Source organism: Brassica rapa, chromosome A01 (assembly GCF_000309985.2).
Source record: "Brassica rapa cultivar Chiifu-401-42 chromosome A01, CAAS_Brap_v3.01, whole genome shotgun sequence".
In the NCBI taxonomy this organism is placed as follows: domain Eukaryota; kingdom Viridiplantae; phylum Streptophyta; class Magnoliopsida; order Brassicales; family Brassicaceae; genus Brassica; species Brassica rapa.
Window position 1 is genome coordinate 9731189 of NC_024795.2, and position 20329 is coordinate 9751517.

Genomic DNA, 20329 nt, shown 5'->3' on the forward strand with positions numbered 1-20329 from the left:
TGGAAACATTTCAACAAAGTACATCCGGATTTTGCTAGCAATAGCCGGAATGTGTATCTCGGATTATGCACAGATGGATTTAGTCCGTTCGGAATGTCAGGGAGACAATATTCATTGTGGCCAGTCTTTCTTACGCCATACAACCTGCCACCGGAGATGTGCATGCAACGGGAGTTGCTATTCTTGACGATATTGATACCTGGTCCGAACCATCCAAAAAGGTCCCTGGATGTTTTCCTACAACCACTGATAAAAGAGTTGAAGGATTTGTGGTCAACAGGGGTGAGGACGTATGACTGTTCAACGAAGACGAATTTTACGATGCGAGCTATGCTTTTGTGGACCATAAGTGACTTTCCTGCATATGGGATGTTGTCTGGATGGACTACACATGGGAGATTAGCTTGTCCATATTGTAATGGAACGACAGATGCGTTTCAACTGAAGAATGGTAGGAAGACAAGTTGGTTTGATTGTCATCGTCGATTTCTTCCCATTGGCCATCCTTACCGAAGAAACAAGAATTTGTTTAGGCACAAAAGGGTTGTGAGAGACACTTCTCCACCATATCTAACTGGAGAACAAATTGAAGCACAAATCGACTACTACGGAGCTAACGAAACAGTTCGTTGGGGTGGTAATTGGCATGTCCCTCGTAATATGCCTGATTCTTACGGTGTTCATCACAACTGGCACAAGAAGAGTATATTTTGGGAGTTGCCATATTGGAAGGATCTTCTTCTGCGCCACAACCTCGATGTGATGCATATAGAGAAGAATTTCTTTGAGAACATCATGAATACAATATTGAATGTCCCAGGGAAGACAAAAGACAACATAAAATCGAGAAGTTGATGACATCCTTCTCATTGATCCGCATAATCACGAATACGAAGATCTTACCGATGATGCCACAGACGAAGCTGTAGAAGACGAGTTTAATGAAAATGATGATATTTCTAGTGATGACGAGAATGTCGATGTATCCGATTGATGTATTTGATTTTGTGTAGTTTGTTTTATGAATAAGGTAATGTGAGAGTTTGTTTTATGAATAAGGTAATGTGGGAGTTTGTTTTATGAATAAGAAATTGTGGGAGTTTGTTTTATAAATAAGTAAATGTGGGAATTGTGGTTTGGAATGAAAATAAAGATGGGGTTTGGAATATATGAAGTAGAAGATAAGGAATATGGGTTTTGGGGTTTGGGGTTTCGGATTTTAGGGAATTAAAGGTACTGCTCGTTAATTCCTCGTAACCTGACGTCGAATGTACGACGTAATCCTCGTTTATTCCACGTAGGACAGAATCGTCGTAAAGACCTCGTAATGTAAATTGACGTAAATGCCACGTAAAGTAAATGACGAAGGAGGAACTCGTTTATTCCACGTAGGAAAGAATCGTCGTAAACACCTCGTAAGGTAAATTGACGTAAATACCACGTAAAGTAAATGACGAAGAAGGCACTCTTTAATTCCACGTAGGATGATTTCGTCGTAAACACCTCGTAAGGCCACGAGGACTTTACGACGAAATTAAAAAAGCGGGGCACGCTAATTCCACGTAAGCCAAAATCGTCGTAAAAGAGTCGTAAACTAACGACGATATTACGACGAAAATATTAAAAATACTAAAAAAAAAGAAGAGAAGAAAGATGCTTGAATCACATTTGGCGAGACTTACGTAAGTCTCGACCACATGAGTTCCAAATATCTTCTTCTCTTCTTTTTTTTTCCAAATTTTCTAAATTGGTGAAAAGCGGGACTTGCTACTTCCTCATAGTATAAAAACTAGAAAAAAAGAAAAAAAGAAAGATACTGGAATTATATGTGGCGAGACTTAAGTCTCACCCACATAAATTCTAATATCTTCTTTTCTTCTTTTTTTTTTCAAATATTTCTAATTTGAAAAGTATTTTGGTGAGGAGTGTGATTTGAGATAGGGTGTGTTTTGTGAGTTTGTGTGTGTGGTTTGAGAAGGAAAGTTGTGGGTATTTATAGAAAATAAAGGCTCGCTAATTCCTCGTAACTGGTTAACTCGTTAATTCCACGTAACCCTTTTCGTCGTAAAAACGTCGTTAACGAAAACGCGGGCCTTTGTATTTCGTCGCTATTTCGTCGTAACTGAAAACGCGGGCCTCTGTAATTCCTCGTAAGTTTACGAGGAATTTACGAGGACAAGTAATCTTATATATATCCCGAGCGAGCTCGCTCCGTCTTTCCTCTCTACTTCCTCTCCACTTCCTCCCTAATTCGTAGCAATGGTAAGTCTCTCTAATTCCTCTCTAGTTTGATTAGTTTAGGATAGATTAGGTGGTTAGTATAGGGAATTTAGATAGGTTTACGGATCTTATGTTATTTAGTGTTGATTAGGTGGATAATGTTGGGAAGTATATGTTCACGAAAATTTAAAAAATTAAATTTTTTTCTCAGGTTCGAAAAGGTAGACTTACTGCCCATTACAGAGAGATGTTTGGTGAGCCGGGTAGTCGTTTAGACCCGTCGTCTTCTTCAGCTCCCGGTTCTTCGGGTCAGGAGACTGTCCCCGAGACTCAGTACACTCAGAGAGTCATTGGATCTCCTTCTTCTAGTGCACCATCGGTTCTTCACGTGCCTCCCCAGATGCCTCCTCCTCCTCATGTGCCTCCTACGATGCCGGCACCTCCGATGCCCGCGGGCGAGATTCATCCCGATTTGATGGTGCCTCCGAGTGCTCCTTACTCGCAGTACACCGTAGAGGACATTCTCCGTCTGCCAGGCAGAGAAGGTTTACCAGTCATCGACCCCGACCGACCGGACGGAACTTTATGGTATGTTTCATTATTTTTTTATTCTTTTTAAATTCTTTTATAACTTTAAAAAATAATTTATATTTTAAATTTGTATTTTTCAGGTGGGGGATTGACGGATGTCTTGCATCGGACGTAACCGATACGATAAAAGGTTACTTCTCCATGGCACATCCGAACTGGAAAATGACGCCCCACTACGTCAGAAAGACGTGGTTCAAAATTTACGCTGTAAGTTCTATTAATTAAATATATATCTTTAAATTTTTTTATTATTTATATATATATTTTTTTCTAAAAAACTAATTATAAATTATTTTTTCCAACAGCAAAAATATAATTGGGCCTTGGGGATCACTGAGAGGGTGAGAAAGAAGTTTGAAGCGAAGGCGAAAGTTCGCTTGTTGGACACGGTCTCCAACTGGAAGGGTGACTGGATCGTGAAGGGGTATGAGCGTGGCAAACCCGCTGAGCTCACCACGGATGTCTGGGATGGCCTCATCCGATATTGGCGTCTTCCTGATTCCATTAGAATCGCCCAGTCTTGCTCTAACTCCCGTAACACAGTCGATGAGCACGGGAACGGGCCGATGCTTCACACTACGGGCCAAAAACCCCACGCCGGTGTCCGTTTGGAAATGGTAATTAAAAATTTAATTATATTAAATTTTTAGTATATTTTTATATATATTCTAATTAACAACTTTCTTAAATGTTTTTTTAGGCCAAAGAGACGGGAGAATTCCCGTCTCTTATGCAACTTTACGAGAGGACCCACAAGAACAAGGCGGGCCGATTTATAGATGGCAAGTCCGAGCAAATCTACAACGATTTGGCTGCTCGGGTTGAAGAACGCCAGACCCAGCTGACCCAACAGTCCACCGATGGATTACCCGTCACCTTATCCACACCTGAAGTGGATAAGCTTTACGAGGAGGTAAATTTTCTAAAATTTTAATTTTTTTAAATATTCATTTAATTTAACTTTAAATTTTTACTAACAAAATTTATTTTTTGTTTTTAAGGTTGTCCCTAAAAAAAAGGGACGGACGTTGGGGATTGGTTCCGTCAACGATGTTCCGAGAGCGACATCGTCTTATGTTCAGCGACGGGATGAGGAAGTCTCTCAGCTGCGTAGGGAGTCCGAAGAGCTGCGTAGAGAGTCTACTCAGCTGCGTATAGAGTCTACTCAGCTCCGATCTCGTATGGGTGGACTCGAGGGCTTCTTGGACGTTGTAGCGGCCACAAATCCGGAATGGGCGACTTTGTTGAGGACCATGCGACAACAAAATCCTATCCCAGGCCAGTCACCGACCGACGACTCACATGCCGAGGCGGATGTTCAGGCGAGGAGTGATGAATTCTACGAGGCGATTAATTAACGACCACCCTTAGTTCTTTTTAATTTCGGTTATTGTATTATGAATTCAAAACTTATTTCTATATAAAATATTTTGGTTTTGATTTTTTTAGAATTTTAATTTTATTAATAATTTAAATTATATTTATAATTATATTTATAATTATAATTTTTTATATTTCTATAAAATAATGAAACGAAGTAAATTCGTAGCTAATTTTGCGGCTTCTTTACGTGGAAGCTTAACGTGGTTTTTACGAGGAAACATTTACATGGAAATAACGTGGAAATCTATCAAGGTTTTTACGTTTTCTTTACGTGGAAAGCTCTCAAGGTATTTACGTTAATTTTACGAGTATTTATTTACGTGGGTTTTACGAGGAAAGCTTTTCGTGGTATTTACGAGGAAACTTAGCGACGTCCTTACGTGGAATCTTTACGTGGTCTTTACGACGAAATATCCTCCTTCGCTTTTACGACGAAATTATTTCCTCGCTAACTTACGACGAATTAGCGAGGATATATGCGTTACGACAAACGTATAACGACGAAACGCGTTTCCTCGCTAATTCGTCGTAACACTGCTTTTACGACGAAGTAACGAGGAAAACTGCCCTCGTAAAACTTGTGTTTTCTTGTAGTGTTGTATACTTGTAAGAAACATTATTGAAAATATTTGAATTAGTTGAATACTATTAGTTGATATTTATTGGAAAATGTATAGTAAAATAAATAATAAATTCAATTGTAAAAAAATAATTGTTTCCTTAATATGCGTGAATACTCTAGAAAATCTTTTTTTTGGGAATAGAGGGAGTAGAATTTTTTGTAAAAAGTTATTATCAGATTCTAATATTATTTTCTGAGTTTTTGAAAATGGTTAAATATCATTATAATTTATCAAAAAAATAATTTAAAACCCCAATAATAATGTCTGATAGTTATTTTCCATGTTCGAAAATGCGGGTACTACAGGCGATTAGTCGGTGAGGAGGCGCTCGGTGGTGCTTGACCGTGGCGAGTTGGCTGTAGTCGGCCAACAAATCGGCAACAACATTTTTTTTTTTTGAGTTTTGAATACTTAAAATCTTGTATTTTGATGACAAGTCTATAGGTTTTAAGTATACAAACATGAAAACAGACAAAACTTTGATGATATATGTGATTATAAATATTTTACGGCCATGGAAAAGCTGTAAAATCGAAAACTCTTTGGGGGAGATGAAGACGAAATGACGCTAGTGCCCTTCACTTAAGGCAAACAAAATTAAAGAGAAGAAAAATGCGTAACTCTAGGGTCAAAACCAGGTCCTTATGCTGAGCCGAGATCATGTAACCACCAGACTACTTCGAATAATTGTCATGCAAACTAATTAATGATTCATAATATATTTATAAAAAAGTATATTTAAAACTATGTCCCAATTAATCTCCGACTACTCTCCGATTAATTGTTAACTCGTTAGATCCATATCATCCATTTGAATAGCGCCTAGCGTAGTTCCGAATATGGGTTATTTTATATTTTTGTTTTCCACATGTATGTCTTCTTCTTTATCATTTCCCAAATTCTCTTTTGACTTTTTTTTGTTGGGAATCTTTCTTGTTAAGTTCTATAACTACAAAAAGCTTCTAATGATTTTTACATTTAACTATGATCTTTTGTGGTCAGCATGCTAAGTAAATTAATTATTTTAAGAGTGAAATATACTCCCTCCGTTTTTTTATATATGACGTTTTAGAGGAATTTTTTTTGTTCCAAAATATTTGACGTTTTCAATTTTTTATATAAAATTTATTATTAATTAATGCTAGATGACCAATGATATTATAGTTTTTATTTTAGTATTGGTTAAATTATGGTTAGGTAAACAATTAATGATGTTTTTGTTTAGAAATTAAATGTTTCTTAATCTATGTGCACAATCTTAAAGCGTCATATATAAAAAAACGGAGGGAGTATTGTTTATAATGAAACGGTTGGCAAAGATGTCTCCAGTATTAATGTTAATGAAAATTATCACATGGCTTTAAGTCTTGAAAAAGACATGATGTGTGTCGATTTGTAGAAGTAATTATATAATGATGTTTCTAATATAAAGTACACTTTAAAAGCAATTTGATATGTTCTATTATTAACTATGTGAAAGAAATTATATCTGCCTGGCTCTTGTAGCACGCTGGTCCGCGATGGCAATTCAATGTGCAACGTGCGACCTGTTCGAAGCTCGATCGAGACACTCAAAGAGAGAGCGACCAAGAAAGTAGTAGTAGAGCAGTAGTGAGCGTCTTGATATCATTTAACAAATGAGGTATTTCTAAATATCTTTTTGGCTCTTTAAAGAAAAAAGAGAGATATTTTCTTTCACTCTCAATATGTTATCGATCAATTACTTTCTAGATATCTATTGAGTTTGAAAAATGTAAAATTGAAAAGTTACATAGAGCTGGCGATATAGATTGATAATTTTATGGACTTGGATAACTGAAGTTCATTAAAAAGGTGATATGCATATTAAGTTCACTACTTTTGCTAAGTTGAATTGTTCCTTCGACCATTGTATTTCTTATGTCATTATTTTTTCCGTATTTAAACTTCTTAAAATTTAAACCCTATTGTATCTTTGATATATAATTTCTTTTACATTTTTCACTAATTGAGTCGAATTATGTGACAATGGAGGACATAAGATGATAATGTACAATTCCAAACCATGCATACATTATATTAGGTCTGGGCGTCCGGATACCCGTTGGCATTCGGATCGGATTTTCCGGAGTTCAGTTCTTTTTTATAACACCTCCTAGGTTCTATTCTAATAAATTTGCAAGTACGGGTCGGGTTCGGGTAGGTTTTATATCACATCATAGAACCCATAAAGTAACTATATATCGTTCGGATTCAGGTTATATCAGATCGGTTCGGATATACCCGAAATAAAATCTAAAATTTAAAAGCAAAACATTAGAAATATATACTTATGTATATATAATTAAGTATTTAAAGTAGTTATTTAAGTTTTAAATACGTATTGTTAGATACCATATCAAAATAAATATGAAATTGAATATTTGAAGTATATATTCATGTTTCGTATAATTATATTGTATATTAGTTTCGATATTCGGAATGATTTCTTTAGATATTTTTTTCGGAGTTTTTGTTTTTTTTTTTCAGTTTTTCGGGTTCAGTTAATAACACTTCAGGTTCGGATATGTTTTGTACCACCTTACAAGATCCATTCGGGTATTTTTTACATTTTGGACCGGGTATAGATCGGGTTTTTCGGTTCGGTTCGGATTTTGGATTATAGATTTTATGCCCAGGCCTACATTATATTATAATTTGAAGTTGTGTCTGATTTACGTAAATAACGTAAAGTTTGAGGGTATGTATACAAATATACAACTTTACCTTGTGTTTTTTTTTCCTTTTATTATGTTTTTGATAAACCCTAAACCTTTTAACGACGGTCTCTCTCTCTCTCTCTCTCTCTCTCTCTCTCTCTCTCTCCGCCGCATCACTTCTCTTCTCAAAGATTCGATTCTGTTTAGTCTACCATGGCAGCGAAACAGGGAGCCGCAGCCTCAACGTATTCACCCAAAATCATCGCCAGAACTCGGCCTCCTATCTTCAAAAACTCCGACCTCGATTGGACCCGTCCTGACGGCCGTGGATTCCACCAATGTCGACCTGCCTGTAAAACCCTAACTCCCTTTTTCTCTTCTTATATCTTTGAGCGGTTCAAGGGTTGAGACTAGTTAGACTTCAAAGTTTACGTCTTTAGTGAAAAAAATTGTTTTTTTTTTTTGGGTTCAGTACTTCAAACGGGTGCTGTGAGCTCTGCTTCTGGTTCTGCTTATGCTGAGTTTGGGAACACCAAAGTCATTGTTTCTGTGTAAGTATGTTCAGAATTTGTCTTTCTTTTGCTGTTTAGCTGATTATGTTCTGTTTGTTTTGGCTTATTCTGTTAGATTTGGGCCAAGGGAGAGTAAGAAAGCAATTACTTATAGTGATGTTGGTAGATTGAACTGCAATGTTAGCTACACAACCTTTGCTTCCCCGACTCTTGGTAGTCAGGTATGTGAGTTTTATTTATACCTCTGGTTTGGATATTTTCTGTTTCATCAAATTAGTTATACATGTGTGTGGTGTTGTTTTCAGGGGACTGATCACAAAGAGTACTCATCAATGCTTCACAAAGCGTTGGAAGGCGTGATCATGATGGAGACGTTTCCGAAGACAACTGTTGATGTTTTTGCGCTGGTGCTTGAATCTGGAGGCAGTAAGTCTCATCACTCTGTTCTTTCTTTTAGTCTCAACAACACTCTAAATGCTCCCATCAGATTTCTTTTACGAGAAAACTTGTGGAAGTATATGAGTATAGTGCCCGTGGAGGAGTTTGATTATGTGTCCAAGTTATTACTTGTCGTTATAAGATTATTATTTGGCATATTCTGATGTTATCGAATTGTAATTGTATTCTATTACAGGTGACCTCCCCGTTGTGATATCGTGTGCTGGTCTTGCTCTAGCAGACGCTGGGATTATGATGTATGACCTTATCACAGCTGTCTCAGTGGTATGTCAGTTTCACCAATCCCTCTACATTATCTCTGGAGTTTATTAGCATTAAATGAAAAAAGTAACGCGTACACTGAAATAAACAAGAGTGCCATGAGCTTGAGATATACTATAATACACCTGCTGTTATCTCTTAACTCTAAAACACTGACTGAGAAATGGTTTCTTCGATATTTTAAAAAGTCTTGCATAGGGAAAAGCCTTATGATTGACCCGGTTACAGAAGAGGAAGGATGTGAAGATGGAAGCTTCATGATGACTTGCATGCCATCTCGCAGTGAAATCACTCAGCTGACTATTACTGGTGAATGGACAACGCCTAACATTAACGAGGTACGCCTTTCAATAATACTTGGTCTCCTTTTAGTTGTTACTCAGGGTTAGAGACAATGGTCTTTCTTTTCTCGCTATTGATGATATCCCTTTGTCTAAAGCACATGATATTGGTTAATTAAACTGTTCTTCATTATTAGCTTTTAAGCACAAATTAAACTATAGGTGATAGGAGCGTATGGTTAACATATTAGCGTTTGATTGTGAACTAATTTGCAGGCAATGCAGCTATGCCTGGATGCTTGTTCAAAACTTGGAGAGATCATGCGTGATTGTCTGAAACAGGCTGCCTCAGCTTCCGATGAATGAACATACTCTCAAGAAACTATGGATCCTCAGCCATTGGTATGAAACCGGTTAAGATGTGGTTTACGTAAAATTGAGTTTATACTAAACTGGAGTGGTGTAGTTTAAAACCGATGTAATTTGCTATGTCAAATTTGATGGAACTAGAGATATTTAAAGAGCGGTCCTTTGCTGTATTACCATTAGCTTTCAACTCTAATAGTAAAATCAGATATTCAATTTTAGTAATTTGAGTAAAGAAAGAGATTTTGTATCTATCTTCGGCCGCAAGGCCCGTGACTACACCCCTCCATGATCGTAAATTACAAGCTTAATCATTTAAAAGCGTACGTCTTTACATTCCATCGCGTTGTTTGAATGATTTTGCTAAAAAAGTTGTTACAAAGAAAAAGTTGCTAAAATGATGAGTTTTTGTTGTTGTTGAAAATGTACTACTAAATTAGATCACATATTTTTTCTATAGCAAATTCAAAGTTATGGGCAACTCAACTAGATTAAAAACATTAGGAACCTAGAAATAACATCATCTTTTCCAAAGAAATTCAATAATTTCTTTTACAAAATTTTAAATTTGCAATTTAAAAATAAATTTACGAGTAGATAATGGAATAAATGTTTTAAATAAATTTCAGTAGATGCGAGAGTAAATATAGTTATTTATTACTAGTACCACTTCAGTGAAAAAAAATATCTGACTCAAATGAGAGAGGCAATTTGATAAATAAAAAAATTGAGAGGCAATTTCCGGTATTTTCCTAATAATCTAAGATATATTTATCGTCTCTGACTTCCAAAATGATTTGATCGTCTCTGATCTCTTGCTACTTTGACTTCCGTTAAAAAGGTTTGATCTTTTCCTGTTCTGTATTGATATTTTGAATCAGCAGTTCGAAAGCTCTTTTTTTTTTTGTGTGGTACTGATGTTGTCTGAACATGCATTCGATGACGAGAATGATCAGTGCATGAATAACGGATCGTGATCATTACGCCATAGATCATTAAAGTTGAATCCTTTGCTAGTTTTCGATTCTTTACATTCACTGATGTAATGATCCTCTGTGTTTCTTTTTCATCTGAGAAGATGGGCGTTGAGGTTCTACACTTCGGTGGATTTGAGGTTGTTCCGGCTCCTTTCGAAGTGACCAACGGGAAAATGGACCAAGGTAAAGGAGATAAAGTCTCCATCAAGTTTGGTTCACTCGGCGAACCGCCAAAGAAAGCCGAAGAGAAAAACAACAACAACAAGAACAATGTGTTGATCTCTGATGTACCTAAAGATGCAGCAGAAGAGTGGCCTGCTGCGAAGCAGATCCACTCTTTCTACTTTGTCAAGCACCGTCATTTCGACGACCCCAAGATCAAAGCTAAGCTTGACTTAGCTGAGAAGGAGCTTGAGAAGTTCAACAAGGCCCGTGCTGCAGTTTTCGACCAGTTGAAAGCTAAGAGGGTAAGAATCGGTGTGTAAGCGTTGACCTTTTTGGTGATTTTGAATAATGTGGAAGTTTCTTTTTGATGCATAGGCGGAGAGATCAGAGTTATTCGACCTGTTGGACCCGTTGAAGACCGAGCGTCAGGGGTTCAACGCCAAGTTTGAGGAGAAAAGAAAGGAGATGGAACCGTTGCAGCAAGCATTGGGAAAGCTAAGGGGCAATGATGGTGGTACTGGACGTGGACCCGCTATATGTTCTTCAGAAGAAGAGCTGAACAATATGGTAAACAACAATCTTTGTGTTCACTCATTTACTCATGAGACGTTTTTTTATTTTACCTTTTTATCATTTGGTTGGGGGTTTGTGGGGGAAAATGTAGATATACAGCTACCAATATCGGATTCAACACGAGAGCATTCCGTTAACCGAGGAGAAGCAGCTTCTCAAAGAGATTAGACTGCTTGAAGGGACAAGGGATAAGGTCATTGCTAACGAGGCTATGAGAGCCAAAATAAAAGAGTCTATGGGTCAGAAAGATGATATCCAAGGGCAAGTTAAGGTAAAGAGTAGCTAGTGGTCGTGTGCTCTTAGCTTCTCGCCAGTTTAAGTCTGTTGAAATTGTTTTTTTATGTGATGCTTTTTGTGTAGTTAATGGGTGCTGGCTTGGACGGAGTGAAGAAGGAGAGGCAAGCAATTTCAGCAAGGATTAATCAGCTGAGTGAGAAGGTGAAAGCGACCAAAGATGAGATTCAGGTCCTGGAGAATGAGCTGAAGACTGTGAGTGAAAAGAGGGACAACGTTTATTCAAACATTCGTGAGATTAGGAAGCAAAGTGATGAGACGGTACAAAGACGATTACTTTTGCGCATGTTTCATCACATGATTTGTGCAAAACTGATTTGTTTTTTGTTCATTTAGAATTCAGGGTTTTACCAAGGCCGTAATGTGTTGAGCAAAGCTAGAGACTTGGCTGCACAAAAGAACATAGACGAGCTTGAGGCCCTCGCCAATGCCGAGGTTGAGAAATTCGTGTCCCTCTGGTGCAGTAAGAAGAATTTCAGAGAAGATTATGAGAAGAGAATCTTGGCGTCGCTTGATGCTAGGCAGCTGAGCCGAGATGGCAGGATGAGGAACCCTGAGGAGAAGGCTCTGGTTACTCCAGAGGCACCACCAGTAGCAAAGGTCCCTAAAGCTAAGGTAAAGCAGCAGCCAGAGGAGGAACCAGTTTCTGCACCTGAATCAGATGCTGCTCATGTTGCTCAGAAGACGGAGAAAGCTAAAAATGCATTGAAGGTAAAGAATGCTGTTGTTGTTGATGATGAAGATGAATTATATGGTCTTGGAAAGCCGCAGAAAGAAGAAGAGAAAAAGATTGATGAAGCAACGATGAGAGAGATGAGAAAGCAAGAGGAGATTGCTAAAGCCAAGCTAGCCATGGAAAGGAAAAAGAAGCAGGCAGAGAAAGCCGCCGCTAAAGCTGCGAAAAGAGCTCAAATGGAAGCTGACAAGAGAGAGAAAAAGGCAATTACTGTTCTTTCTCTTTGCGTTCTCTCTTTCCATTCTAATAGTTCTCCATCTCTTTGTGTGTTGCAGGAGCGAGAGAAGAAAGCCAAGAAGAACTTTGATGCCGAGGCCGTCTCTGAGGAAGTTCCAGAAGTTTCTGATGCTGAGAAGGAGGAGATTGAAGCTCAAGGGGAGGAGAAACCACAGAAGGAAAAAGCCTTGGAGAAACCAATAAGGAACAGAATCCGCAGTAGAGGAGGACCAGAAACACTCCCAAGAGCAATCCTCAAGCGTAAGAAGAAGTCAACTAATTACTGGCTTTGGGCTGCTCCAACTGCTCTTGTGGTACCGATGCTTCTTGTCTTGGGTTACTACTACGCTCTCTAGATCAAACGTAGTGATCAAGCGAGGCTGCGTTGTTGTAGTTTGGGACCTTTTAAAGCTTTCTTTTGAGGATGAGACTCTAAAGCTTATGCCTCATTTACATACAAGCAGAGACTCTCGTCCCTTTAGAAGGACTTCTACTTTCTCTCTTCTGTTGTTGAGGCTTTAATGAAGAAAGAAAACAGTTTTTGTTACATTTTATAGTGCTAGAAAACCACATTTCTACATAAGTGTCGTTACTAGTAAGTCTGAAAATGTAATATAATACAACTCTTTTGACTACGAAAGATTACACTAGCCTTACTTCTTCAGACATTATTTCCTTTTGTTCTCTCTCCAAGCCTTTTGCTTCTTGTTCCACCTTCGGAGAGCAGCCTTCCCACACTTCCACTTTTGACTCCGAAACCGTTCTCTCCCTTTTATCCAATCCCTATAATCCTTCCCGGGCTCACACACTATGAAATCTGCCAGGTCCTCCACGTCGCTGCTTTTCATGTCGCCTTTTTCGCCCAATAACCACAGATATTTCTCTCCGTTGCAGCTTTTCTCTTCCACACCAACTCCTGAATCCGAACCATTCTCTGCATCTTTAGCTCCAGATAGCTTGCTGCACAATCACGGAGGTTACGTGTAGTCCCGTAAGCGATCTTATAAATGTGGTTATCAACCCCATGAAAGTTTAAAAAGAAGTTTTTCGGTACCTACCCCAAGTACAAAGTTCGGGTTTTTTGGAACTTCAAAGCAATTGCCTCGCTCAGTTTCCTATCTACTGCAGTCTGTACCATATAACCACTGATTCATTTAAAAAAAGCGCAGAAATTTAGAGTTTTGTGCAAAGAGTTATTAGTTGTTACCTCTTCAGCTTCAGAAGCTTCCAAGTCTTTGGATGGTATGGAAGGTGACGGACTTTCTGAGTGCCCAAGTGCTTCCAAGTCACCCCCTTCTAGGATAAATAGATACAGAGATATCACCATTCCAAAAACAGAGCCCTTCATTAGGAAGTCAAGCTTAAGTGCAAAGCTTACGGACAGTAAGCCAGAAAAATGCATAAGCATCCACTTAGATTTCAAATGCACATGAGGATGAGATCCCATTCTATCGTGGAGGAAACTTTGACCGGGTAAGTGAACGCTGAACTTTTCAAAACGTTGAACAACATCCATCATGGATTTATATTCCTTGCAAGATCGAACATCCCCAGCGTCGTCAGACCGATAATGCCGGAGAACCCGGATGACTTGCAATGTCGAACAGCTCATCAGCTTTAGTATGGATGCAAGCAGATATAGATCTTCGACACTAGATGCGCTGTACTTTTGCAACACGGAGTCCATGACATCATCAGAACTAGCTCTAAGTATCGCGCAACCAAGAACTGATAAGATCTGTGACAACGTATTTTCTGAGTAGGAGCTATCAAATACAGTTAGGGTTTCCTTTGCGTATGCTACAGAACACGCTACCAGCTCATCGTTTTCTCTCTTGGCATTGCTACTGTGATATGAGCTCCATGAATCCTTTAGCTTCACTGTAACCTCGTTAACTTTCTCCAGTGTCGAGGGCAAAAGAAGATGAGTTGTTCTCATCCGAGAACTACTCGTCGAAACACCAAACTTCTCAGATGGCTCATTCTCATCCTTACACGTGTACCGTGTATACAGAACAACAGACTTATCAAATGCATCAACGCATCTATCAAAAAGCTGAAGGTCTAAACCCTTAACACAACAAATACCGATGGCATCAGAGACCAATAAAACCACATAGGCGTGAATCATTCTTGGTGCAGAGAACATCGCGGGGTCTAGCAGCAAGGACGTAGCAGCACTGATGGTTAACTGAGGTGGTCTAACCGGACTAACTTGCTTCCAGTATAATCTCTCAACATACATCTCATTTAGTTTCTCATCAGAAACTGATAAGATAAAGTGAGCAGAAACCATTTCCAACACACCGGCCATGTCATGCCTACTGAACAGTATACATGAGGAGAATGCAGGATCTACACGGAAAAGCAGATCCCTGATTGACTTATTCACCAAAACCTCATCGATGAAAACCTGGACAAATCAAAAAGAGCTAGTAAACATAACACTGTCTTAATGATTCAACTTAGAAGCACTTGCCAATAGTATAATTCTAAAAAAAAGCCACAAACAAAATGATCAACAGATTCATCAAGATTTTACCTCAAGCCCTGTACGAAGAAACGTACGGCGGGTCTCGTCAGAAGAAGAAGTACCCTCATACGTTGCGGAAATCAAACCACTGAGGATTGAGAGAAGTGTTTTCGCATTCTCCAGAGCCATGTCGTGTCCAGGCAAAAGTAAAGTGATGATCTTCATACAGCATCTTAAGTACAGTATGGCCAATTCAATACTTTCCTCTCCACTTGCAAACGTGTAACAACTCTCTTTTCTTAACAGGATTTCGAAACTCCTATCAAGCTCCGTGAACAACACATCAGAGAGGCCACAAACATCAACGAAACTGACAGATTCTCCACTGGATTTGAGATTCCAATAACGCGAGGCAACGTTGCCACTATCCCAGTTGATCAGTTGAGTTGATGACAGCTTACCCAGAATACACAACAGATGTTTCAAGATTGGCTGCTTAGAAACCTGATAATCCAAAAGGGGGCTCAGATTGTTATTTCCTAAATCCCTAAAGTTCAAAACTTTCTCGACAGAGTTTACCAAAACTACTCAAAATCGACGAGATTCCCGGCGAATTTTCGAGAGGCCAGCGAAATTGAACAATCATTTCATATTGACAGCAACGATTTAAAAAGGAGATTGATTCGAGACATAGTACCTGAGCGGCGGAAGCAATAGATGAAGCGAGAAAACGGAATAAGGTGTCTGGATCTGAGATCTTCGAAGGACGTAGCTTCTTACTGTTCCGCTTGGCCACCATCGCCAGAGAGGGAAGATGAGAGAAGATGCTCGCAGTCGGCGAGGCTCTTTGATTGTTTGAGGGACTTTCTATTGTGGCGGGAAAGAACAATGCATGTCGTTTTTGTGAGCTTAAAAGGACACACTGTTTAATTGAGGAGAAGGAAAATGTTTTGGTGACATAGACTAGTCGGGATTTCTGTTTCGGGCTCCTGATTTGTTCTCGATTTCAGGCCCATTAACGGCATAGAAATAAAATTGATTATTTTAACCTCTAATCCACAATTGTTTTATCTTAGTACCTGTTATGTTCACTAGCTACAAAAAAAAAAACAGTATAATAAGCTAATTAATCATCCTAGTAATCAACACGAATTTGTTTTCGGAAATGGTTAAGTTATTGACCGTGCCTTATCTTGATCAATGTATAAATGTGTCATATTACAGTGTTTGATAACCGGTTCTAACCATCAACAAGAGTATACAAACTTAATAAAGTTATAAATCAACAATTACAATTTGAATGGATTCCTTTCATGTTAATAGCAATGTAACTAATTCAACTGCATTAGTAATTATTAAAGATTAGTCAATCATAATTTACTAAAATTAATTGTTAATAGAATTTCACATTTAAAAATATTTTTTTACTTAGATTTTATATAATTTTTACTTATATTTTTATATGATTTTATTAAAGTTGATTGATTATAATATGATTGATTATGATTGATTATCGTCAAAATATAGACCAAATAATTTAATTAATGATGTATCAAATCTTAAATTTTCAATATATTTGGATAGTATTTAGTAAATTATATTGAAAACCACATTTGAATTTATAAAATATGAAAATACATACCAAATAATATAGTGAAATAATATAAAAGTCTAATTTCCAAAATTTAATTAATATATATACACTAAAATAAACTATTTTCGTATTTTATAAGTAAAAATAGAAAAACAAATTTTAAAAATTAAAAAGAAAACTTGTTATAAACTAATAACTGTATAAATCAATAAAATATATTAGTTTCAACATTATTAATTAATAGAGTTTTTAGTATATTTAAAATTTAACCGCTTTATTTGACAAAAACAAAACAAAACATGCCATTAATATCAGAAAGTAACAAAGGGATTTGTTAGGAAACTCGGTGGCTTTCACAATAAAGCTTATGTGTCCTATCGTCAAGCTTTCCATAGTTTACAAAAGTCAAACCAAAAGCCTAATACAACAAAAACACTTCATTTACTATGTGTCTAAATAATCCGACTTTATTTATTACAAAATTATAAAACTTAACTTATCTATTTTGAAGTGTTTTATCATATCTTTTACATTTATTTCTCATTTTTTTAACTATTTTATTAATTATTTTTACTATTCACTTTGTTTCCGAAATTAAGATTTTCTAAAGTGTTGACGCTTATTAAAAATTCAATAAATATTTATAATTTAATTTTTATTTTATTTTATTATACACTTTCCAATAACTTTTCACCAATGAATTTAATCAATTCAAATATTTTCATTTAATGTTTTTTAAAAGTATAAAAAGTACCTTAAATATATAGAAAATCTATCTTTGTGGAATAAGTAAAAAATCTAAAATATCTTACTTTCGGGAACAGAGGGAATATAATATTTTGACAACATTTATTTACATATTAACCATAATAATTCGACATGTTTGAATAAAATTGATCAATCTGTGATAAATTTTCAAAATGGTTAACAAAGAGTTTTATATATATTCGGCTACACGTTCAGGTACGAGTTATTTTTTTTGGACATTATTTTTTTTTTAAATGAAGCTTCATTCGGTTATTATAAATTTTCGAGTAGATTTGTCGTCGAATCCTCCAAGTTCGTATGAATTCGGTTTTGAAGTATAGAGACCAAAAAATATCCAAAAACTAATGTATCTAAAACATGTTCGGATATTTTTACCAAAAGTAAGCATACTAACAGATTTGGTTCATGTATTTTGAATCCAAACTAAAAATAACTAAATAACCAAAAGTATATATTACCCAATTTGATCCAGATTCATTTATGACGTATATTAATCTAAAAAAATTCAGATACTTATGCGATTAGTTATATGATGTCACATATAAAATATATAACATCAATCGTGAAAAGAATTATTATTTTATGAAAAAGTAAAAATTAACACCTTCTTTCACGGTGACAATAGCTTCCCTCGTACCTTCCCCATCCCCAGGAGCAGCAGGACCATCACGATCATCAGGATATCACACCACAACCGGAACCGCAACGACCCGTCTCGTAGCTCGTATACTCATTTTTTTTTATCATTGTGCTCCATGATTTTTTTTGGTTTGCCTGATTGGAAAAACGTTTGAGAGGGAACTTGGTGCTTTTTGGTGGGTCTTAGACAGAGACATTTGCGTCTCAGTAGTGGTCACTTGTGTCCAATGTTAACACTTGGACGACTCGTTGCGTACGCCACGTGCATGTGTCATGGGGATGGGGCCTTATACTCGTGATGATACAATTGCTACTTGTCACGTATACCCTCTAATGGCCTCGCAACTTAGCTATCGTCTTTAGATGCTTTGGCCTCATCCACCACAATAAGTCTACTTTCGTTCTCTTCGGATAAATGTAAAATTTTATATGCGTTCAAGACGCACCGAATCTCTTTGACTAATCTAAGATATGGCACTAAATGCAAAATCAGTGTAGGTCCATACTCCACAGGTTTCTAATGCCGACAGTGCGAAGAAATATGCCTTCCCATTTTAAATTGAACAATAAAAATACCGCACACAAAAATAAATAACGAAACAAGACTTGTGAGTATCTTGACAAGATTATAAAAGAAAACAAAGTGGGAAATAAAAAGAACTTCTCCTGCATGTGTGATATTGACATAAATAAAAAAAGTATCAAACAAAAAAGATAAAGTCACTGTAGCCTTTCCCTTACGTGGGCTTTGGTAGGTAAATCAATTAATTACGTTTAGCCTTTAATGTGATTGTAAAAAGATTTCGTACGGTCCAACTTGATATCCAGGCAACCTAAATACATAGTCGAAATAGAACGCATTCAACTCTTACCACTTTTCTAAAGACAAATCACCTAACTGCACCACCACTTTGTTCTCCAATGCATTTAACGTCGTTAGTTACAAACCGGAGCTAGAAACGATCACCTTTATCCCTAACCTTATAAACTCAGTCACATGTGAACGTTATGAGTATGTATCACACAACACAAAATACTAATACACTCTTAATTAGAATTTATCATGTGTTTGTGTAACTAGAATGATCATGTTTAGCACAACATCGTGTCTATTATTTATTACAACAATCCAAATTATCAAACTATTCTGACATAACCAATTAACAAAAGAAGAAGCAGAGACTAGAATGAAGCTAGAACAATAGAATAGAGAAAATCAATTCCGACATGAATCTCTAGCCTTCAAGTGTTATTAAGCTGACACAAATATGGTTAAGACCAGACTTAAAACTGTAGTTACCGACATAACGGCCATGCCATTCGCAGAGGATTTTTTCGAGCCTGGAGCTTCCGCCGGCGCATTGATATCACCGGAGCTTGACGGTCCATCTCCAGACGGACCCATATCAGAACCTGAGGGACCCATCCCCGACGGCGAAGAAGCAATAGAGGAAGGAGATCCTTCCGGAGCCAGAGACGGAGAGCCGGCGGAAGAAGATGTTGGTGCCATTGATCCCGACGGTGAAGAACCCGGAGAAGAGGACGGAGGTGATGGAGGAGAAGTCATCGGAGAAACAGGGGAAGAAGACTCAGGAGACATTGGTCCCGGCGGAGAAGTCACCGGAGAAGAGGACGGAGAAACAGGGGATGAGGACTTAGGTGACATGGATCCCGGCGGAGAAGTCACCGGAGCAGAGGAGGGAGAAACGGGGGAGGATGATTTAGGTGGCATAGGCGCCGGTGGAGAAGTAGCCGGAGAAACAGGGGAAGAAGAAGACTTAGGTGGCATTGAACCTGGCGGAGAGTTTCCCGGCGTGGAGGCTTGAGGAGGCGGAGTCGAAGTTCTGACAGACAAGACAACGACGGCAAGCTTTTGTCCCTTCTTACAGTTATCTTCATTACCGCTGATGAAGTAAAACGGACCAGAGCGATCAAGAGAGATCTCAGAGTTTCCGTCGTCAGCTTTCTTGATCGGGTTCTTGGTGTTACATCCGTCGTAGTCAGCCTTGCTGACCTCTAGAACAGAGTCAGCTCCCTTGGCGTAGTTAAAATCTGCAAGAAAAATAATCAAACTGAGTCTCGGACAAAAACTCCACCAAAAGTAACTACTCCATGACAAGTAAGAAAGAAGAGTTTACAGAGTGTGTCGTGTACTAGGAAACGGCTTTTTCCAGCCCAAGATCCATAATCTTCCGGGGGATTTGGAACCCACGCGCCGCTACCTCCGACTCCGAACCTCCGTGCATCGGAGATGGTTGAGAAAGAGAGGAGGGCCGTGGAGAAGAAGAAGAAGAAACAAAGGCTTTTGGTTCTTGGAAACTCCATGGTTATGAGACAAATGGGATTGTGTGTGTGAGACTATGGATATATAGAAATAGGAATAGGCTAAAGGAAAGTGAAGTGAAGCTTTTTGTCTTTTAGATAGGGGAGATGTAACGTCTATGGTAATACGTGTTTAAAAATTGAATCTCGTGTCAGTCTTCGTTAAAAGAAGATACTTTCTTCTTGTATCCCCACCGA

At 37.7% G+C, this 20329-nt stretch overlaps 4 protein-coding genes across 4 annotated transcripts; 2 read left to right on the forward strand and 2 right to left on the reverse strand.

Moving 5' to 3' along the window:
• Positions 1-6343: 6343 nt before the first annotated feature.
• Positions 6344-9595, forward strand: LOC103867212 (exosome complex component RRP41-like). The gene is made up of 7 exons (XM_009145271.2): positions 6344-7847; positions 7968-8046; positions 8123-8228; positions 8313-8433; positions 8642-8730; positions 8916-9065; positions 9285-9595. The coding sequence occupies exons 1-7, from the start codon at positions 7709-7711 to the stop codon at positions 9372-9374; spliced, it is 774 nt and encodes a 257-aa protein (XP_009143519.1). The 5' UTR covers positions 6344-7708; the 3' UTR covers positions 9375-9595.
• A 459-nt stretch (positions 9596-10054) lies between these two features.
• On the forward strand, positions 10055-12915 carry LOC103867234 (proton pump-interactor 1). Its single transcript, XM_009145291.2, has 7 exons — positions 10055-10215; positions 10453-10818; positions 10892-11083; positions 11181-11360; positions 11450-11644; positions 11720-12322; positions 12395-12915. Exons 2-7 carry the CDS (start codon positions 10453-10455, stop codon positions 12689-12691), a joined length of 1833 nt encoding a protein of 610 aa, XP_009143539.1. The 5' UTR covers positions 10055-10215; the 3' UTR covers positions 12692-12915.
• On the reverse strand, positions 12861-15648 carry LOC103867223. Its single transcript, XM_033277031.1, has 5 exons — positions 15506-15648; positions 14878-15312; positions 13543-14748; positions 13394-13464; positions 12861-13295 (listed from the first exon to the last, which is right to left on the reverse strand). The coding sequence occupies exons 1-5, from the start codon at positions 15605-15607 to the stop codon at positions 13004-13006; spliced, it is 2106 nt and encodes a 701-aa protein (XP_033132922.1). The 5' UTR covers positions 15608-15648; the 3' UTR covers positions 12861-13003.
• A 3195-nt stretch (positions 15649-18843) lies between these two features.
• Positions 18844-20228, reverse strand: LOC103867244 (early nodulin-like protein 2). The gene is made up of 2 exons (XM_009145301.3): positions 19948-20228; positions 18844-19861 (listed from the first exon to the last, which is right to left on the reverse strand). Exons 1-2 carry the CDS (start codon positions 20132-20134, stop codon positions 19062-19064), a joined length of 987 nt encoding a protein of 328 aa, XP_009143549.2. The 5' UTR covers positions 20135-20228; the 3' UTR covers positions 18844-19061.
• Between the last annotated feature and the right edge of the window lie 101 nt (positions 20229-20329).

Coding starts and splice junctions, on each gene's coding strand:
- LOC103867223 (XM_033277031.1), bottom strand. CDS start 15,607: ATGGTGGCCAAGCGGAACAGTAAGAAGCTACGTCCTTCGAAGATCTCA. Junction 15,313..15,505: donor CTATTGCTTCCGCCGCTCAG/GTACTATGTCTC, acceptor TTGGATTATCAG/GTTTCTAAGCAGCCAATCTT. Junction 14,749..14,877: donor TTCTTCGTACAGGGCTTGAG/GTAAAATCTTGA, acceptor TGATTTGTCCAG/GTTTTCATCGATGAGGTTTT.
- LOC103867234 (XM_009145291.2), top strand. CDS start 10,453: ATGGGCGTTGAGGTTCTACACTTCGGTGGATTTGAGGTTGTTCCGGCT. Junction 11,361..11,449: donor ATATCCAAGGGCAAGTTAAG/GTAAAGAGTAGC, acceptor CTTTTTGTGTAG/TTAATGGGTGCTGGCTTGGA. Junction 12,323..12,394: donor CTGACAAGAGAGAGAAAAAG/GCAATTACTGTT, acceptor TGTGTGTTGCAG/GAGCGAGAGAAGAAAGCCAA.
- LOC103867212 (XM_009145271.2), top strand. CDS start 7,709: ATGGCAGCGAAACAGGGAGCCGCAGCCTCAACGTATTCACCCAAAATC. Junction 8,047..8,122: donor ACCAAAGTCATTGTTTCTGT/GTAAGTATGTTC, acceptor TTATTCTGTTAG/ATTTGGGCCAAGGGAGAGTA. Junction 8,229..8,312: donor CCCCGACTCTTGGTAGTCAG/GTATGTGAGTTT, acceptor TGTTGTTTTCAG/GGGACTGATCACAAAGAGTA.
- LOC103867244 (XM_009145301.3), bottom strand. CDS start 20,134: ATGGAGTTTCCAAGAACCAAAAGCCTTTGTTTCTTCTTCTTCTTCTCC. Junction 19,862..19,947: donor CCTAGTACACGACACACTCT/GTAAACTCTTCT, acceptor TTTTTCTTGCAG/ATTTTAACTACGCCAAGGGA.